At 45.3% G+C, this 27,240-nt stretch overlaps 1 protein-coding gene across 1 annotated transcript in view; it reads left to right on the top strand.

Annotated features, from left to right (window-relative positions):
* PGGHG (protein-glucosylgalactosylhydroxylysine glucosidase) overlaps positions 1-27,240 on the top strand; it is a 270,873-nt gene that overhangs the window by 226,731 nt on the left and 16,902 nt on the right. The window contains exon 14 of the mRNA XM_029582660.1: positions 5,260-5,471. Coding sequence (XP_029438520.1) covers positions 5,260-5,471 — 212 coding nt within the window. The remainder of the gene's footprint in view (positions 1-5,259; positions 5,472-27,240) is intronic.

Here is a 27,240-nt window from a genome sequence, read left to right on the forward strand (position 1 = left end):
GGTGGGCCCGGTCGTCATGGCGTTTCGGGGGCGTGTCGGCAGCGTTTTGGGGGCGGGTACGGGGGCGTGGCTGCGGTCCGGGGGCGTGGCCGCGCCCTCCGTACCCGCCCCCAGGTCGCGGCCCGGCGCACAGGAGGCCCGCTGACGCGCGGGGATTTACGCCTTCCTCCGGGAGGCGTAAATCCCCCGACAAAGGTAAGGGGGGGGTTTAGGCGGGGGCCGGGGGGGTGGGTTAGGTAGGGGAAGGTGAGGGGAGGGCAAAGGAAAGTTCCCTCCGAGGCCGCTCCGATTTCGGAGCGGCCTTGGAGGGAACGGGGGTAGGGAACGGGGGTAGGCTGCGCGGCTCGGCGCGCGCCGGCTATACAAAATCCATAGCCTTGCGCGCGCCGATCCAGGTTTTTAGCAGATACGCGCGGCTCCGCGCGTATCTACTAAAATCCAGCGTACTTTTGTTTGCGCCTGGAGCGCAAACAAAAGTAGGCTATTCGCGCTCCTTTTAAAATCCGCCCCTTAGTTTTTGGGTACTTGCCAGGTTCTTGTGGCCTGGATTGGCCACTGTTGGAAACAGGATGCTGGGCTTGATGGACCCTTGGTCTGACCCAGTATGGCATTTTCTTATGTTCTTACAAAACATGAGAAAACAGTTAGGCCCTACTAACAGACCATTAATCTCTGAGGAACCCATGCTGTTCAACAGCATGAAATGCCACATCTCTGAGAGTGGCGCTGTCAAGATGGATAGTGTCTCTATTGTGAGCTCACAATACATTTTTGTAAATACTTGCCAAAGTAGATTCTAGAATCAGGGTCATTCCCAATAGGAAAACACAGACTCCCAGCCCCAATAGAGGGAACTATCCCTCTTGAGTATTAATACTGACCTGGGAACACATCTTTCTCATGCTACCATTCCAGTTCCACTTCCTGGGAAGATATTAGAATTCCTACTCTATTTATTTATTTAGATTTTTTAATATTCCTGCTTTTTGTGCTTTTTTTGGCACTTCAAAGCAGATTACATCCAGTACTATAGGGTATTTTTTTTATCCTGAGAGGGCTTACAAAGTTTGTACCTGAGGCAATAGAGGGTAAAGTGACTTGCCCAAGGTCACAAGGAGCACAGTGGGACTTGAACCCTGGTCTCCTAGTTCATAGCCCACTGCTGTAATCACTAGGCTACTCCTCCACTCTAGCCATAATTGACTCTGAAACATCTATTTGTTTTCTGGTCCTCGCATTTGCTCGGTAACATCAGGTCCCCATATGACAGAAGGGATTAAGCATCATGGTAGAAACTACTGATGCCTCATCCTTATCATCAAGGCCTGTAACCACTGAGAGAAAACTAATTTTAATCATGATTCAAAACAAGGAAAGTCTTGGTTTTGACCTCATCAGAGCACCATATTTCCCGGTCATTATGGGTCTTTCATGACTAGAACAACTTGAGCTGCACATCATTTGGAACATCCAGCAGGTGATGTTCCCATCAACATATTGCCAACAGAATTGCATACCTAATGAAGAGGCCCAGGAAGTAGGGTCCAAAGAGTAGAATCCTGGCAATCTGTGTTATCTGGCACTTGAAGATGGGATTGGTAACTGCTGGAAAAGTAAGCAGCATGCCAAGATATCTTGATTTAAAAAAAAAGGGGGGGGGGGGAACTGACACTCTTCCCTCCCTCCCATAGATTTGCAGCTAGGGGCAGAAATGTTCTTTGGCAGAATATATTGTTTGTCAGAGCTGGAAGTGAAGCCTCTCCAGAATACTTAAAGGAAAACATGCAGAAAGGATTTATTTGATATTTGACTGCACCAGCAGGGGTGCTCATCATCTTTGTATGAAAAAAGGATGGTTTTCTCTGGCCTTGTATTGACTTGTGGGCCCTGAACACCTTAACTATTATTAACATCTACCCCTGTCTCTTATTAATGAACTGTTAGCATGCCTCCAGGTAGTTCAATATTCACTAAATTCAATTTGAGGGGAGCATATAATCTTATCCAGATTATGGAAAGGAGATGAGTGGCAGACAGTGTGTTAAAAACACTATGGCCATTTTAAATATCTGGTGATACCATTTAGATTAAGAAATATTCCTGCTACCTAGGTTAAAGCACCTTCAAGCTTTCACCCGTTCTCACTATCGTATTCATTTATTATTATTACTTACCTTCATCTTCCTTCCAGCTTATTATAAGCTTCCAAGTTCTCGATTCCAGTTGATTGTAACTTTGACTTATTCATATCTATTGTTATCTATTGTTTTACCTGAATTGTTTCCTTCAGTTATACCCCCTGTTAAATGTAAACCGATCCGATATGGTTATTTACTATGAAGGTCGGTATAAAAAACTGTTAAATAATAAATAAATAAAATAGGTGAATTAAATATTTCATGATATGCTGGACCAGAGCATTGTCATGTATCTGGCTGACATCTTGATATTTTCTGAAAATCCAGTGAAGTATGACTGAGTCTGTCAGGTCCTGGATCATCTCCAGAAACACAAATTGTACACCAAGCTCAAGAAATATGAATTCAGCAAGCGATCAATGGAATTTCTGGGACATATAATTTCTCCTGAAGGAATATAGATGGACCCTCAGCAAGGTCAGTACAGTGCCCAATGGCCTGTCCTGAAAAGTATTAAGGAAAAACATTTCCTGGGATTCTCAAGCTTTTACCATTGTTGTTTTTCTGTGGGATTTTCCAAATGGGTGGCTTCACTAATGTTGTTTCTTAAGAATGGGACTCCTTTCAAGTGGGCTCAGGAGCAACAATTGGACATGTGAGCATCTGAAAGAAGCCTTTATGATAGCCCCGATCCTGGTGGCACTGAGAACCACAGCAGCCATTTATGGTGGAAGCTGACACATCTAGGGTAGCTATTTGGATTATACTATCTCAAAGAAGGAAATCTAAAGACTTCCTACATCAGTGCCCTTTCTATTCTCATAAGCTTACAGCTACAGAGAAAAATGATAAGGTCTATGGCAAAGAACTCCTGGCCATAAAACCCACCTTTCAGGAAGGACATCACTTTCTGGAAGGGGCCTATCATCATGTCCATGTTTTCATGGACTACAAAAATTTAGACAGTGCGCAATATGAATTTCAGCTATCTCTGTGATCTCTATTCAATTTCGCATTAACATACTGATCAGGCTCCATGACCAGTAAGGCATATATGCTCTTCTCCTGAACTGGAAGCTCCCACAATGATCCTCCAATCAGAGAACTTTGCCCTTGGAACCAGGCATCCTTACCATCAAGGCAGTAATACATGTAATCTGCAGCAAGATTAATTTGCCCAAGCCCGGCTGAAGAATTGGTAACGGAGAAAAGAACACTGTTTGGAGTTGGTTGGGAAACTATTCTTTATAGGAAGGATTGACTCTGTGTACTCAAGGGCACTTCATGTCTGGAGTTCCTGTGAACTTGTCCATGAATCCCAATTGGCGTGTCATCCTGGATGTCACAAGACTAAGGAAACTAGTTGCCCACGAATTCTGGTGGCCAGGATGCAGCTAAGATGTAACAGAATATGTTACCTCTTGTTATGTACGTGCCCATAACAAGGGTACCATATCATTACCCTCTTAGATTGCTATTGCTATTACCAAAAACCCTCAAGACCATGGGAATGAATATCAGTGGGCTTCATTACCAATTTACACCCTCCCCCACATCCACATCACCTCTCTGTGATTTGAAATGTCCTACTTGGCCTTATCTTAAAAAGTTTGGGGACCTCTGTTTCTAGAGGAAAGATGGGATAGGGGAATTATGATAAAGACATGTAAATACCTCCAAGGTATCATTGCACAGAAGGTAGGTCTCTTTCAACAAAAAGGAAACTCTGGAACAAGGAGTCATGGGATAAGGGTGAAAAAAGGATAGATTGAGGAGAAGTCCAAGGAAGTATTTCTTTACAGAAAGGGTGGTAGATGCTTGGAATAGCTTCTCAGTGGAGGTGATGGAGACGAGGGCAATATCTGAATTCAAAAAAGCAGAGGACAAGGATAGGGAATCTCTGAGGAAGTGGTAGGGATTGCAGAGCTAAGCAGTTGTGTGGATGTGCAAACAAGATGGGCCAAAAGGTCTTTTTCAGCTGTCATGTTTCTGTGCTTTTGAGTGAGTTGGTTGATATAGTATATCTGGATTTTCTCGAAGGTGTTTGACAAAGTCCTTCATGGGAGACTAATCAGGAATTAAAACATCATAGGATAGGAGGCAATGTTCTTGTGGACTGATAACTGACTAAGGGTAGGATCAGAGGATAGGACTGAATGGTCATTTCTCTCAGTGGTAAAAGGAAGCTTCATTTCCTGCACCACTGAACCCAGTTTCAGCTCCTATACTAGCAATTCCAGTTGCAGCTGCCCCCACAATTTTATCTCTTGCACTGGTGAATCCAGTTTCTGTGGTTCCTGCACCTGTAATGGTGATCCTGGCTTCAGTGTCAGTTCTTGCACCAGTGGCTTCAGTTATATCACTAATCCTGCTCCTGGCTGTTGGAGGGCTTGGCAGATGTCCTACAGATTTTTTTTTATCATTTTTTATTTTGTTTTATATTTTCATATGTTATTGTGTAATGTTGTGATCCTCCCTGGATACTTTTTTGGAAGATGAGGAATACATGTATGGTGTTCTGACGTGCATATTCTGTTTTATCCTTATTGTGAAACTTTTGTCTTGTCTTATTATTTGAGACAGCAATCTATAAATCAGAGAATGTCATTAGGGTGGGTGGAAGCGAGGAGTGAAGATGGCTAGTTTTTATTCTAAAGGCAAAGGACACAGGAATAACAATTTAGCCCACAATTTCTCTTCTTTCCCAAGTTTTAAGTCACAAAAATTCCCCAGCAAAACAATACTTACACATCCTATTCAATCACCAGCATAGTCAGCTTCTGCTGTCAGTCCTCCCTCCGCTCAGAGACAGGAAGATCTGACCTGACCACAGGCCAGACTAACAGTTTGTTTCTCTCCTGCTAATGATTAATTGTATGGCTTTACAAACTGTTATGGCTTTCAGAGCTGCTTTCGAGACACACAGAATCATCATGTTGAGATGATGTAACAATATCTGATACTGGTCCCTGCAATTGTCCAAGTTAGTAATCATGAGGAGTCTTTTGGACTGACTCATCTGCCATCCAGCCTTTGAAACTCTGGCCAATAGTGTATGAATCTTCAATAAACTGAATCTTGCAAATGTTTGGGAATTTACAGACCTATTCTTCTATTGTAGGATCACCAGGACCAGCCTGAACTTTGACCCTATATGTCCTGATGACATCACCTGCTTGAAGATCACTGGGGTCTGTTACCTTGGAAACAAATTCAACTTCGCTCTGGTGAAAGAACAGGTCACCATGATGGTGACTGCACAGTGTGAGACTCAGGCCCCTGCCCTGGAGGTTGTCCTCACAGAATCAGGACAGCATCTTCCCTTACATAAAGGTATCTGCAACTGTGCTAGAAAATGATTCTTGCTCTTAGTAGTAGTAAAAATCAGACAAGTCCTTATTAATAAGGACTTGGGTCACAAATGTGGTATGATTAGTCCCAATTCATTTTTATTATTAAATATTGTCTGAAAATGACTAATAAATTAAATCTGTATCCCATGAATCTTAATAAAGCAGAAAATAGTATGATATATTTTCTATTGACTGCAGCAAATATATTTATATACATGGGCATTTCATTTTAAATATGAGTAGATTTAGACCTTTATTTTGGCCATATAATGAAACTTTTATCTGCTTTAGAAAATGGAGATTTCGAATTCAGTCAGTCTGCTTGGTCTCTGAGCAACATGTCAGGCTAACAGCTGTATTTATGAGTCCTGCATATTTTCTTGAATCCAAGAAGTAGAGATGGGTTTCTTAGTTTTCTATCGCACAATCTGCCCTGTCCTAGTAATTTAGCGGGTAATTTTCAAACAGGCAGTCTGAGTTGGGCACACATTCACTCATGTAAAGTTACATCTTCTCTTTCGAGGGTGTAACCTACACATGTACACTTGCGTGCATACTTTTTAAAAATCAAAAAGTGTGTGCATTACAACTCTGTCCCAACTCCGCCTCTGCTCAGTTCACTTAAATTTATGCATGAAATCAGGTTTCACAGGTACTTCTACACCCATTGAGCTCCAGTCTGTTTTAGTGCAGCCATATACTGTGTTTTATGGTCGTAAAGAGCTATAAAAATTACCCTGTAATGCCTGCTTATTATCTTTTTTAATAGAAAGCTATGATTGGATTATGGAAAGCACCCAGCAAAATAAGAGTACAAAAAAAGGATGCAAAATGTGATAAACAAAAAACAATCAAGCATGCAATAACAATTCAAATTTTGTCAACAAAGGCAGCAAACTTCTTTCTTATGCAACCATAATGTTGGATAAGGAGGACCCTCATTCAAGCTAGAATCTGGCCAATATAATACAGCCTTTTGAGCTTATAACTTCAAGCTTCCAGCTAGCAAACATATAATCACAGGTCCTCAGTTCTTAATACTTTTTACATTTTTAGTGTTTTCATGCAGTAAAACCAGTTGTACTTCTCTTGTGCAACAATATCCAGTCCTTTCTTCAATACCCAACATGATCATGTTTCATAGTATCCACTGCATCAGGGAAACAGTTCACCAAGACTTCAATATTGAATAGCTGCCGTCTATCTTATTCCACCACGGACATCCGTCTTCAATGGATTACATAGACTACGAGACACAAATGAAAGGGTTTAAAAATATTGGTGCCAATCTGTGTGTCATTGTCTATATGTCACTGTGACACATTAATAAGAAAAGGGAGCCTTTGCGAATTATAACTTTTAAAGCTATTCACCCCAATAAAGTTCATGATTCAAATACAGAAGCAATGTTGTTTGGAAATCTAAACAATGAGGCATATGAAATTAAACCTCTTAAAGCCATACACCCCATTCAATTTCACAATTGAAACCCAATATTAGTCTCGCTGAGCAAGAATCAACAATATGTCTCCACCACACTAATCCAATGTTATGTGCTCCAAAATCACTCATTGAATATTTTAAAAATTATGATGGTATTATAAAAAATGTTCTTCCAGGGCGGAGTCTCATTTGCCAATTTTCAGACAATTCTTGTGTTGATCAATCTAGTACAAATCATGCATTTTGTTTTGACGATGTAAAACTTATAACACAGACAGGCAATCAAATACCTCACGTGTGTAGAAATACAAGTAGCCTGTTTAAATTTGAAACGTCTTCCTGATGGTAATAGTAAATCAAGTGTATCCCAGATCAAAGGACACATACCACATCTTCCCCATGGGGTAAGTACCTCCTTGAGTGGATTCCTCAACATAACTATTAGAAACCTCTCACAGGAAGGGGCAGGCGGGGCACATGATACACTGAAGTAAAAGGATGCTTCTTTCTGGAGCTCCCTAATCCCTGGCATTTAATCCTGCAACATCCTTCACTCAAAATCCCTGCCAGCCATTTGGACTGAGAAACTAGGCAAAGTGGAGAGGCCTGCTCTTACTACTCTGGCAGACACCTCAAAACTGTTTCAAAAACTGAATCCTTTTTAAATAAGCTTCCTTCCTCTATTAATCGTGAGCTGGCAGTGGTTGAATTTGTGATATCCATGCAGGAAACCTCCTCCCAAATTGAGGCGGTGAAAACATGGGTGGAGGAGCTTGAGGCCTCCTTGACAGAGGCTAGATGGATGGCTGATTTCCTGCTGCGGTGGCTTATAGATGTAGTGGAAAAAATAGATGATTTGGAAAATTGAGGGCACCACTGCAATATCTTGCTGGTGGGCTTTCCAGAGGGAGAGGAGAGCACATCTCTGACCTCATTCTTTGAATGCTGGCTTCCTGAGGTCCTGGGCTTGTCTCCTGCAGGAGGCCTCAGGGGGATGCCTATGTATGGTAATAATGCAAGTGCTTGATTTCCAGGATAAAATATATATTCTAAATATGGCTCATGAGAAGGGAGAGATTCTGGACTTCTTGGCAGCTCTGCAAAGAAAAAGGGTGGGGTATGCCACAATTAAAAAATAATTTTAACAGTAGGGCTAGCAATATACCTTGCTTAAGATCATTATTAACCACAAGACATGGATCTTTGACACACCTATGGAGATGCAGAAGTATCTGGAACAAATAGGAAAGGCTGTATTGGCTCAAATTTTACGAGTCGCCATTGGCCCTGAGCAGTCATAATTGCTTGCAGGATGTGGCATGATATCATCTTTTGGCTAGGATATGGCAGCTGAGATTCAATGCCAAGATATGGCAGCTGAGATTCAATGCCAAGAAGTGCAGAGTCATGCATATGGGGAGTGGAAATCCGAATGAACTGTATTCGATGGGGGGGGGGGGGGGGGGGGGGGGAGAAAGGCTGATGTGCACGGAACAGGAGAGAGACCTTGGGGTGATAGAGTCTAATGATCTGAAGTCGGCGAAACAATGTAACAAGGCGATAGCTAAAGCCAGAAGAATGCTGGGCTGCATAGAGAGAGGAATATCGAGTAAGAAAAGGGGAGTGATTATCCCCTTGTACAGGTCCTGGTGAGGCCTCACCTGGAGTACTGTGTTCAGTTCTGGAGACCGTATCTCCGCAGAGACAGAGACAAGATGGAGGCGGTCCAGAGAAGGGCAACCAGAAAGATTTAATTTAATTTAATTAAAAACTTTTCTATACCATTGCTAAGTTAATATCATCTCAACGGTGTACATGTAGGCACATATTTAATGTAGGTAAAAGTGTACTATAGTACATTCTAACAGGTGCCGCCAAAGTTCGGTTACAATATTATCATTAAACATAGACATTTAGTGAAGTAGTCATGACCAATTGTAACAAGGTACTTACACGAGTAGTTTTGTCACATATAGTATTATCGTTATGCTTTATTGTGGTGTGGAGTTCATAGACTAATCTACTATACAGTCCTCGGACTGTGTGTCGGTGCCTTTTCTGTCTTTTCCTGAATAATTTCTCTCTATTTTCCTGTCTCTTTATAAAATGCTTGTTTAAAAAGCCATGTTTTTAAACTTTTCTTAAATGTCTTGAGATCACTTTGTAGTCTGATCTCTGGAGGCATTGTGTTCCGATTATGGGTCCTGCTCATGATAGGGCTCTTTCTCTCACTTGGTTAGTTTTGCTGTTTTAACTGATGGAATGGTTAGGAGTGCTTTAATTTGCTGATCGGAGGTTCCTGTGTGGAATGTGTGTACCCGTAATGCTGTGTTCAACCAGTCCTGATGTCTCATCATAAATTAGTTTGTGAATAATACATAGGGTTTTGTATTTAATTCTGTGTTCAATTGGTAGCCAATGTAACTCTGCTAGGGTTCGGTTATATGGTCCCTCCTTCTTTTTCAGTTAGTATTCTAGCTGCTGTGTTTTGAAGTATTTGCAGTGGTCTTAATGTTGTATTAGGTAGTCCTAACATAAGGGCATTGCAAGTAATCTGTGCTGGAGAAAATTAGTGCCTGTAGTATTGTTCGGAAGTTATTTGAGTTAAGTAGTGGTTTAAGTTATCTGAGTACCATGAGTTTTGCATAACCTTCCTTTACTTTTAGTGATATGTGTTGTTTCAGATTGATTTCAGGGTCCATTATTATTCCCAGGTTACATACTTTTCCCGCTAGTTCTATTTTCTGGTTGTCTTTGAGTATTATTGAGCTTTGACTGATTTCAGAATTTTTTCGTTCTAAGTGTAGAAATTCTGTCTTATCAATATTAATTACAAGTTCCATTTGTGTCAATAGTTGTTTTATAATGCTTAGGTACATGTTGGCTAGGTTTAATGTTTTCTCTAGAGTGTCTCTTATGGGTAGAATTAGTTGAATATCGTCGGCGTAAATGTAGTGTATTATTCCTAGCCCTGCAAGTAAGTGGCATAATGGCAGCATGTATATGTTAAAAAGGGTCGCAGATAGGGCTGATCCCTGTGGAATTCCTGTTTTGAGATTAATTTTTTCTGACAATGTATTGTTGATCTGAACTTGGAAAAACCTGTTTTTTAGGTATGAATTGAACCATTTTAGTGTTAAGCCATGTAATCCGATTTCTTCCAGTCTGTTTAGTAGTATTTTATGGTTTACTGTGTCAAAGGCTGCCAATAGATCAAGCATTAGTAGAATATAGTGTTTACCACTATCAAAGCCTCTTAGAATGTTATCTGTTAGAGAGAGGAGTAAAGTCTCAGTGCTGTAGAGTTTTCGAAAGCCGTGTGAGATGATACAGTATGTTATTGTTATCCAGGTGTTCAGCTACTTGTTACTGTACCGTTTTTTCAATTAGTTTGGCTACTAAAGGAAGATTTGATACTGGTCTGTAATTGTTTAGGATAAGGGGATCACTGGTTTTTTTCTTAATTATTGGTTTTTATTATTGCTCCTTCAGAATATCTGGCATTGTTCCTTCTTTTAGGGATAGGTTTATGATTTTAGTCAGAGTTTGGGCTACTATGGGGGTCATTTTTCAAAATGCGGTAAGGCGTTTTCGCATGCGATACGTCTTTAACGCATGCGATAAGTGCTTTTCGCATGCGAAAAGGCCCGTACCGCACATCGCGATGCAAATTTTGAAAAGGGGAGGAATAGGGGAGGAGTTGGGGGAGGTCCAATGTAAAGTAGGTCCTCCTATCGCAGTTTTGCGATAGATTTTGGCAGTATCGCAGCCCTTTAAACGCAGAAAATAACTACACCTTTTTTTTTGGCGGTAAGGGCAGATCGCATGCGATATCGCGTTTCGCGATATTTATCGCAGAGTACACCGCGTGCGATAAAACCTGTAAACAGCTCCACAGCTCCACAGGTACTTGCTTTTCTTTGCTCTGCAAGCCAGGATCCAGGGCTTGGATCGAGCCTTTTCCTGCACCCAGCCCTCCATCGGACCCTCTCCTCCTCCTCCACCTCGTGGCTGTTGACCCCTCCCCCAGCTGGAAGACTGCCCTGCTTCTAACGAATGTGCTTTTAAATCTCCGTACAGGTACTTGCTTTTCTTTGCTCTGCAAGCCAGGATCCAGGGCTTGGATCGAGCCTTTTCCTGCACCCAGCCCTCCATCGGACCCTCTCCTCCTCCTCCACCTCGTGACTGTTGACCCCTCCCCCAGCTGGAAGACTGCCCTGCTTCTAACGACTCCGCCTTTAAATCTCTGTGCTGGATGCTAAGACTCATATTAATGACATCACTGTTGAGCGACACAGAAAAGAGTCATCTATAAAAATCTAACCAGGCCAGGCGTCACGCGCCGAAGGAGCGCGACAAAGGGGCCTGCCCCTTTGAGCGCCCCTTCGTGCAGCCCCTTCGGACTGCCCTGAAGGACCCTGGAAGACCCTAAAGTACTACACGGACCTCCTTCTCACCCAGCAGTCTCTTTGGACCCTGAGGTATCGCTGCTTCACTTGCCAGCCTCTCAGCCAAGACCCATCCGGCTCCAGGACCACCCTGCTCCAGGCTCCAGGTCCTCGGAGTGAGTGGGCACCTCCCCAAAGTGCCTATCTCCCCTCTCACAGGTGTTCATGAGCCTGCCTCCCAGCCACTGGACTACCCCCCTAACACCTTAAATTGCTCTATTCTGTTGTATGTGCATGTTATCTACATGTTATCTAAGCTGTATAACCTGCATTGTCTGACCTGTATGGTACACTACTTACACCTCTTACTCTACCTAATCAGCTTTGTGCCCTTCCCTCAGTTTTAACTCCTTGATACCTTAATCCCCGCCTTGTACTACCCTATATCCTCTCAGTTTCATTTGTACCTACCCCCTCTCCCCTCCCTCCTCCTTTTGCCTACTCACCCAACATGACCACACAACACATCAAACCGCATCCACCTCCCCCACAACAGACGCCCCCATTCCCATCCCCCCCGTCCCACCCCCCCCTACAAATCCCTCCTCCCTATCCTCACTACCCCCCTCAACCAATTCCTTGGACTCACTACCCTCTCCATCATTCTGTTCAACGCCCAATCACTCTCCAAAAAAACCCCCATCTTAAATGACCTCCTCACTGACACCAAGCCCGACATCTGTGCGATCACGGAAACCTGGCTCAAAGAAACAGACATTGTCCTCCTGAACCAGCTACCTACACAATCCTACGAATTCCTATCCATTCCAAGACCCAAGAAAAGAGGAGGTGGTATCCTCCTAGCCTTCAAGAAACACCTTAATCTCAAACTCTCCCACACCACATCACCCTCCAAGCTAGAAATTGGTCTCTTCAAAGCCCCCTCACTGCAAATTTGTCTCATTTATGCCCCTCCTGGATCCATCGAACGGGACCTCTCCCCCCTAATTGAATTCTTATCTGCCAACATAAACATTGAAATCCCTTCCATCATACTAGGAGACTTCAACCTCCATGTCGATGCCACCCCCCTTACCCCTTCTTGTGAGGCATTCCTTACTGCACTCCAAGCTCTAGGCCTTAGACAAATTGTTGCCTCCCCCACCCACCAAGCTGGTCACTCCCTTGACCTCATATTCATCCACCACTGCTTCCTACCATCCCACCCCCCCACCTGCTCCCCTGTACCTTGGTCCGACCACTTCCTCATAAAAGCCCTCCTCCCCCTTAACTTCCCCACTACACCCACTCCCTCAAACAACACCACCTTCACCTTCAGGAAACCCTGCTCCGGAGATGAACTGGCTCTTGCCATTTCCAACACCTCCACCAGCCTTGACTGCTCCAGTCCAGAGACTGCCATCAAATCCTGGCTTAGCATGACTCTTGAAATTGCTGACAAACTATGCCCCATCTCCAGACATAACATTACCCAACCCACAAAAAATCATCAACCCTGGTACACGACTGAACTAAGATCCCTAAAAAATACCCTCAGGCAGCGAGAGAGAAGCTGGCGTAAAGCCCCCTCACCTCAACTCGCCTCAAGTTTCAAAACTACCCTTCACCAATATAGAATAACCACCCTCAAAATAAAAAGAGACTACTTTTCAGCTAAGATCCACCAATACATGTACAACCCGAAAGCCCTTTTCAATTATGTTGCCAACCTCACCAAATCCTCTCAGCCCACTATCCCTGAGAATGATGCCTCCACTAAGAGCGAAGAAATCGCCCAGTATTTCCTCACAAAAATCACCAACATCCTCCGCAGATTTCAACACCCTTCTCCATCTACCTCCCCTTCCCCCTCCCTCCAACTTTCCCCTTCCCTCCAACCTTCCCCCACTTCCCCCACCCTCCAAACCCTTGACCTGACTTCCGCTAAAGAAGTGGAATCTATTCTCAGAAAACTCAAACCAGCTTCCCACCCTCCTCTCTATCCCGAATACTATATCCAAACCCATCGCAGACATCATAAACTCCTCCCTCTCTTCAGGCTCTGTCCCAGATGCTCTCAAACAAGCTATTGTCAAGCCCCTCCTAAAAAAACCAACACTAGACCCTAAAGACCCCGCTAACTTCCGCCCTATCTCTAACCTGCCCTTCCTATCCAAAATTATGGAAAAGATTGTAAACATCCAACTTACAGAATATCTAGAAAGCAACAACATTCTGCATCCAGCCCAATACGGCTTCCGTAAATACCTCAATACAGAAACCCTCCTGCTCTCCCTCACGGACCACTTACTCATAGGCATGGACCGAGGCAACTGTTACCTCCTCGCCCTACTCGACATCTCAGCTACCTTTGATACCATCAACCACAACCTCCTCATCAACCGGCTATCCGAAATAGGCATCTCAGGCCTAGCCCTACTATGGTTTAAATCCTATTTATCTAACAGAAAGTTCTCCGTCAAGATAGGAAACGCCAACTCCACACTCTACCCCTTGTCTCAAGGTGTCCCACAAGGCTCCTCCCTCTCCTCCACCCTTTTCAACATTTATCTCACACCTCTATGTCAGCTCCTCACAGACCTCGGCCTCAAATTCTACCTCTATGCAGATGACGTTCAAATCGTCATTCCCATTCACAACTCTCTCTCAGATGCCCTTGCCTTCTGGAACACATGTCTTGCCAACATAAATGACTTCCTCACCAACATCCACCTCGCTCTAAACTCCTCCAAAACAGAGCTGCTCCTTATCTCTCCTCACCTCCCTCCCAAACCACCGATCTCCAACGATCCAGCTTTCAACGTCATAACACCCCAACCCACAGTAAGAGACCTTGGGGTTATCATAGATCAACAACTTAATCTCAAAAAACAGATCAACTCCATCCTCAAAGAAGGTTTCTTCAAGCTTCACATCCTGAAGAAACTCAGACCCCTCCTCCACTATCATGATTTCCGCACCGTCGTCCAAGCCACCCTTTCCTCAAAGCTGGACTACTGTAATGCCCTCTTCCTCGGCCTACCCTCCTCCACCACCAAGCCCTTACAAATGCTCCAGAATGCCATCGCCAGGGTCATCACCAACTCAAGGAAAGCTGATCACATTACCCCTATACTCAAAGAACTCCACTGGCTCCCCATCGCATCCCGAATTCTCTTCAAAATTCTAACCATAGTGCACAAGTCCATCCACTCGCACAATTCCAATTGGTTGGATGAACCCTTTCGTCCTATACGCACTGAACGACCCACTCGCACTGTCAACAAAGGCACCCTCTCCATTCCCCCTTTGAAAAAAGCCCACCTCTCCTCTACTAGGGACCGTGCACTATCCATTGCAGGCCCTAAACAATGGAACGCCCTCCCTACCACTCTCAGACTAGAGCCATGTTACGCCAAGTTCAGAAAAAAACTTAAAACATGGCTCTTCCGACAAGCCTACCCTGATTAAGTACACTGACTTCCGCAAGTATCTTGCCTACGCCTTGTATATTCCTGTAAATAGTCCGTTGCAGTTTTATTTATTGCTTTAATTCCTCCACCTCCTGCTCTTTGTATACTCCTCCTTGTTCGCCCTCCCTGTTCATTGTAATTTCTGCCTTTTAAGTTACATTGTAAACCGGTATGATGTATGCATACTAATACCGGTATATAAAAGTTTTTAAATAAATAAATAAATAAATAAATAAATAAATAGGCTTGTTTTTAGTAGGTGAGCTGTCAGGAGACCATATGCTCACTGCCAGGTGTATAGGTGGCCAGTGGTAGGTGTCCATATAAAGAGCAGGTAGTAAAATACTGCACAGAGCGGCAGTAGCCACAGAGGCATTCACGGAGCGGGATGCCAGTGGCCAGTGGTAGGTGTCCACCTTCACGGAGCGGAAGGATGGAGGGCTGTCATCTCCCAATTAAATAAATAATAAAAAAACCCAGGGATGGGATCCATCAGTTCTAGAGGACGCATATAAAGAGCAGGTAGTAAAACACTGCATGGAGCGGCAGTAGCCACAGAGGCATTAACGGAGCGGGATGCCAGTGGCCGGTGGTAGGTGTCCACCTTCACAGAGTAGAAGGATGAAGGGCATCCATCTCCCAATTAAAAAAAGAAAAGAAAAAAAGAAAAAAAAACAGGGATGGGTTCATGGGCTTATAGGTATTACCAATTATTAGGCTTTTCAATATTTGATGATAGTTAATGTGACTTTCAAGGCATTCTTCACTTTCGGTGCATGTCCGGCATGACTCCTTGCTTCAATGACAGGGGAAAAGAAAAACTGATACTTCACACATTTCCAGCATTGCCCTCTGCTTCATGGCAGAGAGCTATGCTGCCGCTTACCCAACTAATCAAACTTAATATTTCACTTGGAAGCAGCTCCAGCACTGCTCTCTACATTAATGGTGGGGGTGAAAAGGGAATTAGAACATAAGGTTACTAAGAGCCAAGAGAAACAGTTAAGTATGAGAACAAATGTGTGAAGCTTGCTGGGCAGACTGGATGGACCGGTTGGTCTTCTTCTGCCGTCATTTCTATGTTTCTATGTTTATGTTATATATACACGGCTACCACATGCCTCGCCAGTCCCGTCGCAGGACACCATGAAGAACAGGCCAGGCCACATCGACGAGAGCACAGGGAGTTACCAGCAGTGCAGGCAGAGCCTGCACTCCCGCAGGGTCACAGGCTTGGTCGGGGCAGGCCACATGCCAGGGCCCAGGCGAGGATAATTAGGGACCGTATATTCCCTCCACGTACGTCCTTGGACAGCATGCCTGAGGACACAGTGGTGAGCAGGTATCGCCTTAGCACTCAGGCTATACATGAGTTATATGAGGACATGCGGGTTGATCTGGATCCTGCGACCACAAGGTCCCATGCCATCCCTGGCATGACCAAGCTGCTGGCTGCACTCCATTTCACTGCCAGCGGCTCTTTCCAAACCACAGTAGGAGTTGTGGGAGGAATGTCTCAGAGCACATTTTCACGCTGCCTGGATCAGGTCATTGAAGCAGTCATGGCCCGCATACATCGATACATATACTTTCCTTGCAACAGGCAGGGCTTGAGGGACTTGAAGAGAGCCTTTTATGCCTTGGCACACTTCCCCAATGTTATTGGAGCTATCGACTGCACCCATGTGGCCATCATTCCACCACGTGAAAGGGAGGCAGGTTACCGCAACAGGAAGCTATTCCACTCCCTCAATGTCCAAATGGTCTGTGATGCAGGAATGCATATTCTGGATGCGGTGGCCAGGTACCCGGGCGGAACCCATGATTCCTTCATCCTAAGGCAATCGGGCTTTTCGACAACTTTGAGGCAGGCGTATATGGTGATGCTTGGCTTGTAGGTAAAATATGACATGTTTTTTCTATTCCATATCTATATTATATTGTTGAGGCAAACATTTGTGGCCTTGCCATGGCTATGTTGAGTGTTGCAACCCAGTATACATGGGGTGTCAGTGGTCATGAGCAAGTGATAGGCGTAATGTATGCCTTTAGCAAATCCTTCTTCACTGTCCTGCTGCTGGTCTCAGGTGACAGGGGTCAGTAATGGTGTGACATATGAAGCTGTATCTAGGTTGCTACTACGGAGCATCTATATGTCCCTTTTCCTATGAGTCCTGTGGTGGCGTTCCAATGTCTGCACACTGCACACCGATGGCAGACACCCTGTATGTGTGATTATATATCGAGCCATCTTGCCCCTTTGCAGCCAGTGTATATGTGTACACGTGCCCTCCTGTACAGCAAGTATTGTGCCCTGCATGTTACTGGCCCCTGGGATGGGCTTGATAGCCTTTTGTGCCACAGTCGGCCACACACCACAGCCTGCACTCCTGCAATGCACAAGCACCATAACAATGTAACCAATGTCAATCCTGTCACTGCAGGTCCCACAGCTGTAATGTTGGTGTGTGCAGTTGTGTGGCAGCTATACCTATGTATAGCATTGGAACGGGCAGTTAGCCCACATGCAATGCTGTACTGAGGGACATAGTAGCTGCTTAGCGTAATAGGTGACAACTCCTAGGTATACTGCAGTCACACAACAGGAATGAGCCTTTAAGGTCCAGCTGTCTTCCAGGCTATCTTGCACTGTATAAGTGGATGTTGTGGGTACCCTGTCTCATCAGGCTATAACCTAGCTTACACTAATGTGTTTCTTATGTCATTGGTGCAGGGGATTTAGGATATGGTTGCTGGCCATGGCTTCTGACCCCCATACACATGCTGAATACGCCTGCAGAGATGAGGTACAACGACACTTTATGTGCTACCCGCACAGTAATTGAACGCACCTTTGGCCTTCTTAAAAGCCGCTTTCGCTGTTTGGACAAGACGGGGGGAGCCTTAATGTATGCCCCAGACAAAGCTGGCAGAATTGTCCTACTGTGCTGTGTGTTCCATAATGTGGCAGTACGTCATGGAATACCAATGGATATATGTCCCGACCTCCCACAGGATCCCGCATGTGTGAATGCCCGAGCCCAGAAGACCCTAGCGACTGGCAGACAGATTCGGCAGAACCTTATCGCTTCACACTTTTCCTGATGGGTCCGGCCAATGGAATGTGTGTGGGAATGGCATTGATGGGTTTGGCCGAAGAATAAGTGCCACGCTTTCAGTCCAAAGTAGTACATTGCTATGATGTGCAAGCCTACATATGTGCCCTATTTCAATTGCTGTCTGTATTATGGACCCTTGCATTGGCACTGGAATAAAAGGTGTGCTGCCAAGTTTCAGTTGTAAACATGTAGGCAACCTCGTGTCTGCGTGCATGACACAGTACAAGAGGCTGGTCTGTTAAGACAGTGTGTTTGACCTACCTAGAACCATGTGGGGTGGCTAGCAGGGTGCAGCTCTGACACTTTTTGATATGTGCATGTCACAGCTTTCTAACAGTCGAAATTGGCCAAATATGTAGGCACCATGCACAGTGGTTCAACATTGTTTGCGTGTCTGTGTGTATGTACAAGGACATGCCCAGGTATATTTGAAACCTGGCCATCCTCACATGACCTCTGTCACATGCATGATGATCTGCATAACACTTCGCTGTGTACATACAAGTACACAGCCGCTTCCGTACATGTCTACAGGGGTACAAAGTGAGGATGTGTGTCACCTTCAGGTGACACTGCTTCATGTACCTTGGAAGTGTGTACCATGGGTGCCCACAATCCCGCACCCATCCCACAGCAGACCCCTCTCACCCTTCCTTACAAGCTGGCTGAACATCTTTCTGATATGACTGTCAAGTGTCACAATGTGCATAGCTTTGGGAAACCAGCCTTTGGCCTTTCCCAAAGTGATTGAAACTGTGTACATGGTCGCTAGGTCACACCATTGGCTGTGGTTGTATAATGCAATATGACACGTGTCCCCTCATATGAACATGTGAATATCCACTTGCTGGACTGTGAAGGCACATGACAGGATGACATACAGTCATCCCGCTCTCTCAGGTACCACGTCCATATATACCTATCATGCACACCGTCAGCAGTCTTTCACATGACAGCCACCTATAATTTCCATATGGGTGCCTTACCTGCGGCCCGACTCCTTACACTGTTTCAGCTCTTATACTGCTTTAACAAGCAGCACTTCAGTTTGTTCCCTCATGATAACCATTTACAGGACTGGCACACAAACCGAAGTGTAAAGGCCATGTGGTATGTGTGATGCCCTGCACAGCATATAGTCCCGCACACAAACCATATTGTACTACAAACCACGTAATGCACAAGCGTTGCAGGCGTACATAGGTGTACCGTCAGCTCCTCCACATGTGTGTGGACATCTGTGAACAGCAGCAACGGTGAGCAGTGCTTGTGCTGTTACCTTTCACCATTTGTAGGATGTTCGACCTGTCCTTTGGTCATATCCCATCCATGACGGGTGGCGTCCAAGGCTGTTTCAGCAGCCTACCTTTGGGGAACTGAACGTGAAAGTTTCCGCAGGCCTTTGCAGCTGCACTGTATACTCATTTGGGTGGTGAACTCCAAACACAGAGGTTAGGTGTACATGATGGTAGATTATGTCCTTTACATGTTGGCATTGTGGCAAGCTGCCCTGTACAGTATGTTACAGCAGTCTGTGGCACGTAAGCGAATGACCCATGAATGTGATGTGAATATTAGCTGTTGGTGTACTGCTTTCAGAATGTAGCTATACTTACTGTTGTGGAGGCAGGAGGTTAGATGGTTCAGAAGCAGGTACAGTTACTTTTCTATGAGCCCCTACATCCATGGGTTCAGGCGTGCCATTCACAGAGTACTGTTGTACCAATTGTCTGTGAATGGACAGCATTCTGTACGGTGTTGGCATAACATACATGTGTGTGATACGTATGTTACGCAGTTCTCAGTGGACCATGCTCACTTGGACACTTGTAGTGTGCGGTCCCTGCTTCTTTACGCACGTCTGCCTGTATGTGTATTGGACATAAGGGTATAGCAGGTAATGGGGGGGCAGGTTTGTTCTAACCTACAGTTTAGTGTGCTTTAAGATGGCAGAAGGTGTGTGTAGGGCAGGGCCCCCAGATACTGTACCAGTATGTACTAGGGTCACTATGGTTTCATATATTACCCTTCCATTTCTACAACTTATGACAGCACTCGGTGAATGTGCTGTTCATGCAGGTGCACAGATGGGGCCGTGACCAGTGTTATGTAATGATTTGGTACTCACCATCTGGTATATGGCCTGAGCTTGCACCAACCACCACAGCAAGGGTTGGTCCGCAACTGTTCGTACGTAGTCAAATCATTTATGGTTTATGTGCACCCAGCCCACTCCATCATTCACATACCATAGCTATTCATGCTGGCAGTTTCGATAATGAACTGGGTGGCACCTGCCTATCAGCATGTGGGCCAGGCTGGAGAGTGTCAGTACACAATGATTAGTTTCAGCATTCACTCAAACTATTTGTACTAGCTGTCTTCCCAGCATTCATATAGATAGAAAGATGGCTGGTTCCCTTTCTTTGTGTATGAATGGGCATGCAATGACACCCCACACACCGTGATTGGCCTACAGCTGCCGCTGGGCATATGTATGTGTGAGGGTATGGCCATAGCATACACCACAAGACCACTCATATTAGACGCCCTCACATAATCCACGTACAGCAGCTCTGTATGGTGCATATGATATAGGGAGCCTTTACAGTGTCATGGTACAGGTACCCTAGGTAATGTTGTAGAGGACACCTGTATGTCCTGTTTACACAATCTGTGTATGGTATATCATACCTTATACCACCATTGTGTTCTAGTTAGCTGTGGTTGACGTGAGTATTCTTACACTGTATAAAATGCCTTTCCACACATGGAGACCAGGCCTACATCACTACTGTGTGGATCAGCATCTGCTGAGGTGGCAAGTAGCAAAGTGGTGTTGGCCTGTGTATCAGGAACACCTGTACACTCAGACTCCCTGTGCTGTCCTCCCTTGTGGGTGTGTAACGTATTTGGTTAATAAGGCTTCCCTTATACCTACTGTACAGACTTCAAAAGAAACGTTGTATGCAGATGGCCAGAACCATGATGGCTAATATGGAACGTAAGGCAGTAAACTGACCACTGCTATTAATAGTGGTGCGGATCTGCAAAATATCACCGGAATGGCCTTTAAGCGTTGCTAAACGTAAGGTCAACATGAATACGTTGTGACCTTTATGTCAGGTTACAGCCTAATAGCATAGCAGGTTGTCGTAAACAGACAGTTCATGTGCTGTAACTTCCACTGTCATACGAACATTGAGATGACCACACTCCCATGGGTAGACGGTATGTACGGGAACATTGGCTTGCTGTTAAATAGATGTTTGTACTCCTCAAAACTGCCTTTGTACTATCACTAGCAAGGTATATATTTGTCTGTGCCCCCTCTTTGTCACACTGTGTCTGGCAGTGTACAAAGCTTGCAATGCTGTGTCACACACAGCATGGCTTTTTACTAGCACTCACTGTTACCTACAGTACTTGTGTTTACAACAACATGACGTGTATGTTTGTGACATACCCTTGTATTTTCCAATTACAACCTTACACATTGTATAGAGTACCCTTCTTGACAGTCCTTTCTCACTGCCTTGAACGGCCAGCAGGTGACTGCACACTATATGAATAGTTGGCATGCTACATACACAGTTATGTCACACTGGATGTTGAAGGCACCATAATCATTAAGTTCAGCATGTGCAACCCTTAAGAATCATGACCCACAAGCAGAGCATAGACACATGATGGAACAGTTGTCAAGGTGTGTGCATTTTATTATCAGATTGTAATATTCATCTGCTGACATACACGCCAATGTATTTGGTTATACAAATTGCCAAGGCCATGTGATGCCACATCTTACAATAATGCCTGTTGACTGAACAGCACTGTCATTATGAACCTGCACATAATAGTCATGGAAACAGCTGAATGACATATACAGGCATAGCAGTGTAGACATTTAGCAGATTCATGGTTACACACAGGACATGTAGAAACTGGAAGTGGCACCCCTGCTACAGTAGTGATGTTAACAGAGAAGGCCATGATGCTGTACTATGTGATTAAAGGCAAAGGGCCCAAACTGTCCATGTTGAAAGAGTGCACTGAAAGAGGACAGCCAGAGCAGCAGAGTTCCAGCAAAGGGCCCAAACTGTCCATGTTGAAAGAGTGCACTGAAAGAGGTCAGCCAGACAGCCAGAGCAGCAGAGTACCAGCAAAGGGCCCAAACTGTCCATGTTGAAAGAGTGCACTGAAAGAGGTCAGCCAGACAGCCAGAGCAGCAGAGTTCCAGCAAAGGGCCCAAACTGTCCATGTTGAAAGAGTGCACTGAAAGAGGTCAGCCAGACAGCCAGAGCAGCAGAGTACCAGCAAAGGGCCCAAACTGTCCATGTTGAAAGAGTGCACTGAAAGAGGTCAGCCAGACAGCCAGAGCAGCAGAGTTCCAGCAGGAGAACAAGCACAAGGTCCAGCTGCAGCAGTGATGGAACGATGGAGACACAGCAGAATGGGAGCAAGAGACCCAGGAAGAGACACCCCACAGCAGCCAGCCACATCTTGGAGAAGAGGAGACACCCCACAGCAGCCAGCCACATCTTGGAGCAGATGAGAAGAGGAGACACCCCACAGCAGCCAGCCACATCTTGGAGCAGATGAGAAGAGGAGACACCCCACAGCAGCCAGCCACATCTTGGAGCAGATGAGAAGAGGTTAGCGCACATTGATTCGTTCCCTTCCATCTAGACAGGACAGGGAGTCTGTGGAGGGCCCACACAGAGTAACTGGAGGGAAGGGGTTATTTGAGCATGGGATAGAATTTATGGCCCTTTGCCATGTGGGCCCTTGCCTCTTGGAGGTGGCATTGTTTTTGATGGACGACCCCTGCACCCTCGTCCACGTCCGGGACTGCTGTGGGGGGTTGACGCCTGTGATGAGGGCATGCGCTCCAGGATGTGGCTCAGTACGTTGGTCAGGGTGGCGACCGAAGCTGCTATGGTGCTCGCATTCTGGGAACTGGAACCTATCCCATGCTGCAGGATCCTGTTCTGTCTCTGCATTACCCGACGCAGGTATCGCATTTCTGCTTCCAAGCGCAGGCCCTGTGAGGCTGTCATGGGCTGATCGAGTCCTGCTGCCGGGGGAGCTTCCTGTGGTGCTGCAGGGGGGGCTACAGGGGGTGGTGCTGCAGGGGGGGGTGCAAGTGGTGCTGCAGGGGGGGCTGCAGGGGGTGGTGAATATGTTGGTGTGGGCTGGCTAGATGGGGTTGATATCCATGGGGCCTCAGCACTGGCATTCCCTCACTGCCTGAGGAGTGGGTAGGGCTTCTGGTTCGTCCTCTCCAGGCACCTGTGTCCTGGATGAAGGTCTCAATGTCCAGGGAGACATTCAGGCCGGTGAATGGTGGGGACTCCTGTGGGGGTATCAGCTCCACCTGTGTCTCGGCATCGAGCTGTAAGAGAAGCTGCATGAGAGGGATGGGCTGGCTGACAGATGGCCCTTGCCAGCTGGGTCCTGGCAATTCCTGGCTGGGACCCGGGCGTTCCTGAAGGCGAGCTGTAGAAACAGAAGAGACAAGAAAACATCATAAGTATATATGGCATAACAAGCTGTCCAGCTGTTTGTCATGTGTGAGTTTACAGAGTGATCATCTAATGCCATTTCTGTGTGGCATTCACTACTGTGTTTGGGTCATTCCATGTGAATGGCAAAAACACATAGTCTTTCACACATTAGGTGGGTTGTGTTGCTGGGTGGGCCTTTATGGACCATGGGAACTTACCTGCCACTGTGCTGGGTGATGGTGTGACCTATGGCTTTCCAGAGCTTGACCTTGGCTGCCTTGCTGGTCTTCGCTGCTCTGTTTCCAAACAAGCAGGCAAAGTGCTCCAGCACACCGGCTATCAGCAGCTCGTTCTCCTGGCTGCTGAATCGAATGGCCCGCAGTCTCATGCGTGGTGCTGGCTGGCTGCGTGAAGGGGGTTCCACTTCCAGTCCTGGAGGGGTGTCTTCCCTGCCCTCACTCTCCGTCCCGCTCTCATCTCTCCTCCCTTCATCCCCCCCCCCCCCCAACTCATCCTGCCCTGGCCTATCCCTTCCCCTCTCTCCTGTGTCTCTGACTTCTTCCCCTCCTCCCACCTCTCTTACCGGACTAACCCCTTCCCCCTCCCCCACCCTCCTATCCCTTCCCTCCTGCCTGTCCCTGCTGCTAGTCCGGCCCCTACTTCGACTCCTACTTCTCAGTCCCCTTCCACCCCTCTCCTCCTCCCACTCCCTCTCACTCCTCCTCCCTCTACTATCCTCGCTCCTCTTCTCACCTCTCTTCCCACTTCTCTCACGCTCCATCCTCTTCCATGCCTCCTCCGCTCTACTCTCCCACCACTCCTCCAACACTCCTCCTCCACCACTCCTTCAACACTCCTTCACTCCTCCAACACTCCTCCTCCACCACTCCTCCACTCCTCCTCCACTCCTCCACACAAATAGACACACGTAACAAACAACACTTGCACTCCAACAATTATGACAGAAGACTCAAGGTTGGGGGACACAAGGGACAACAAAGAAACAGTACAACTCACTCAGATATTGATTATCGCCTCTCCAATAAATTGCACTCCTCTCCTACACCTCCAACTGCTAACACACCCTCAAAGGGGACGGTGCAGGAAGTGTGGTTTTATACTGGAAACATTATCGCAGAACGCGATAACGTTTTCGCAGAACGCGATGACGTTTTCACGGTGTGCGACATAACTTCGCGAATAGCGAAGTGTCTTCGCCATTCGTGAACCGTATCGCGACTTGCGAACCGTATCGCGAATTGCGAATTCTTTCCTTGCGAAGTGGAACGAGCCTTCATTACCATAGACATGCCCATTTTCCTATCGCATGCGTTATTGCTGCAATGTTTTTCGCTTTTTGATAAATCCAGGCCTGAGTTAGTAAAGGTTAGTATTATAATTGTGAGTTTGCAAAGGTCAATTACTTGACCTGAAAAGATGAGAGTACTAGTTCCTGGATAATTAATCACTAGTTTGATTCCCACCCACCATAGTCACTTGTTTTGTTATATAGATTACCGCCCTAATTAGGAGGAAAATCTTAAAAACAGGTGAATTTTCATAAGGATTTACATGTGTAAATGTAACTACTATTGTAGCAATTTTCAAAAGCCCACTTTCTCAAGGAAAGTGCATTTACTTGAGTAACACCTAGTTTTATGAGTATAAATGCTTTTTAAAATCAGGCCCAAAGAGTGAATTAGTTATTTAGAATAACATACAGTTAACCATGATTTTAGTGATTGACCAATTTTAGTGTTGTTTTGGATCATCTATTTATATATTTCTTTATTTATTTACTTAGTTGAAAAATTTATATTCTGCTTATAATGGATACTACTGTTAAGCAGTTTAAAGTAATCAATACAAATAAAATTATATATAACAAATTAAAAAACAATAAAACAAAAAAGACATTAAATCAAAATTACAATAAAACTGATTGATACAATAGCACCTTCAGTTGTTTAAGAAAAAACTTTGTTTTTTATCACTCAAAGAAAATCCGGTAAAGAATTCCAAAGGGCAGGACCAATAACAAAAAAGATTCTACAATGAGTTTCTCTTAGTCACACTTTCTTAATCTAGGGGACACCAAGAAGAGATTTCCCCTGTGAACATAAACACGAGTTGGTTGATAAAGTTTAAGTAAGATGAAAATTTGGGCTGTCCTGTTTTACGATGTAAAAATCACTGATAGTAGTTTAGATTTGATTTGCTGCTTTACTGGTAGCCAATGGTGCTCTTTTAAAGTAGGAGTAATGTGATTCCAGGATCACTTACCTGCAATAAGAAGTACTGCAGAATTTTTTTAAATTTGAAGGACATGAATGGAAGAATTTGGAAGCCATATACAGTGTCCAGCTAAGGAAAAACTGTTTATTAATTTATAATTATGTTAGAGGGCTTCTGTGAATAATATATACTGTCTGTGCTTTCATTATAATGTCTCTCTCTTTCTAGATATTGACATTGGGCCAGATATTCAGAATTACGCGAGCGCGTAGATTTGTGCGCGCAACACGCGCGCACAAATATACACCCGATTTTATAACATGCGCGTGCAACCGCGCGCATGTTATAAAATCCAGGGTTGGTGATCGCAAGGGGGTGCACACTTGTGCACCTTGCATGCGCCTAGCCCTAGGGGAGCCCTGATGGCTTTCCCCATTCCCTCCCCTCCCCCCACCTTCCCCTCCCTTCCCCTATCTAACCCACCCTCCCAGCCCTACCTAAATCCCCCCCTACCTTTGTTGTCCTATTTACGCCTGCCTCTGGCAGGTTGTAACTTGCGCGCATCAGCCGGCTGCCGGCACGCGATACCCCGGCACGGTCGCCATGCCGGAGGCCTCGGTCCCGTCCCCGGACCGGTGCCCTGCTCCCTTCCCGACCCTTTTTCAAAGCCCCGGGACATACGCGCGTCCTGGGGCTTGCGCGTGTTGCCGAGCCTATGCAATATAAGCTCGGCGCGCGCAGGAGGGGTTTTTTAAAGGGTTACGTGCGTAACTCTTTGAAATCCACCCCATTGTGTATTAATTTGCTGTGGGTTTATTTAAGATTCAAGAAAAAAAAAAACCTCTAGATCTAATTAGATACTGCTTCACTAAAATCTATCTCTTTATTTAGATTTAGCTGTCACTAATAATCTCTGTTTAGATATTAATATTGGGGCATAAGTTTGTTATGGGATCATTTAAAGCAAAAGACAAAAATTCCAGAACGAGTCCTGCTGTAACTAGCTTGGGGGCTGCTGACTCATAGAGCCAGCAAGGCTCAATCAGATCCTTTGTGGGCTGTGCTCAGCTAAGAAAAACGTTTAAGTAAAAAGTTTAAGTTTAAGTAAGCCAATCAAGGGGAGGGTCTTTTCAAACTCAATTTCAGACACAAGGTCCTGAGAACAACCTTGACCAAGGGTTAACTGTTTAACTCCCTCCCTCCCTAACTCCCTGCCCCTCTACCCACCCACCCCTGGGGTTGGTTTTATGATATAGTCTGCCTGAATACATAATTGGCAACAATATAGGGTGGAAATGTGGTAATTCCTCAGGTGTTATCCATCAAATTTACCAAAATGAGGACTATCCAATGCAACAATTGTGGAGCCTTTATATTGAGGAAACTTAGGGCTTGCCCCATTTGTTCAGAACTCTCTTCCATCAAAAAAGAGCTGGCTAAAGCAGAATTAGTTGCAATAAAGAAAGTTTCACCCACTTCACAGTATTCCAAAATTAATTCCTCATTACCGCAAAAAAAAACAAAACTCAAGGAAAAAGAGGTTTACAGTGGGCTCAGGTAGGATAAGTCCTGTGACCCACAGAC

The sequence above is a fragment of the Rhinatrema bivittatum genome, chromosome 17 (assembly GCF_901001135.1).
Source record: "Rhinatrema bivittatum chromosome 17, aRhiBiv1.1, whole genome shotgun sequence".
NCBI lineage: Eukaryota > Metazoa > Chordata > Amphibia > Gymnophiona > Rhinatrematidae > Rhinatrema > Rhinatrema bivittatum.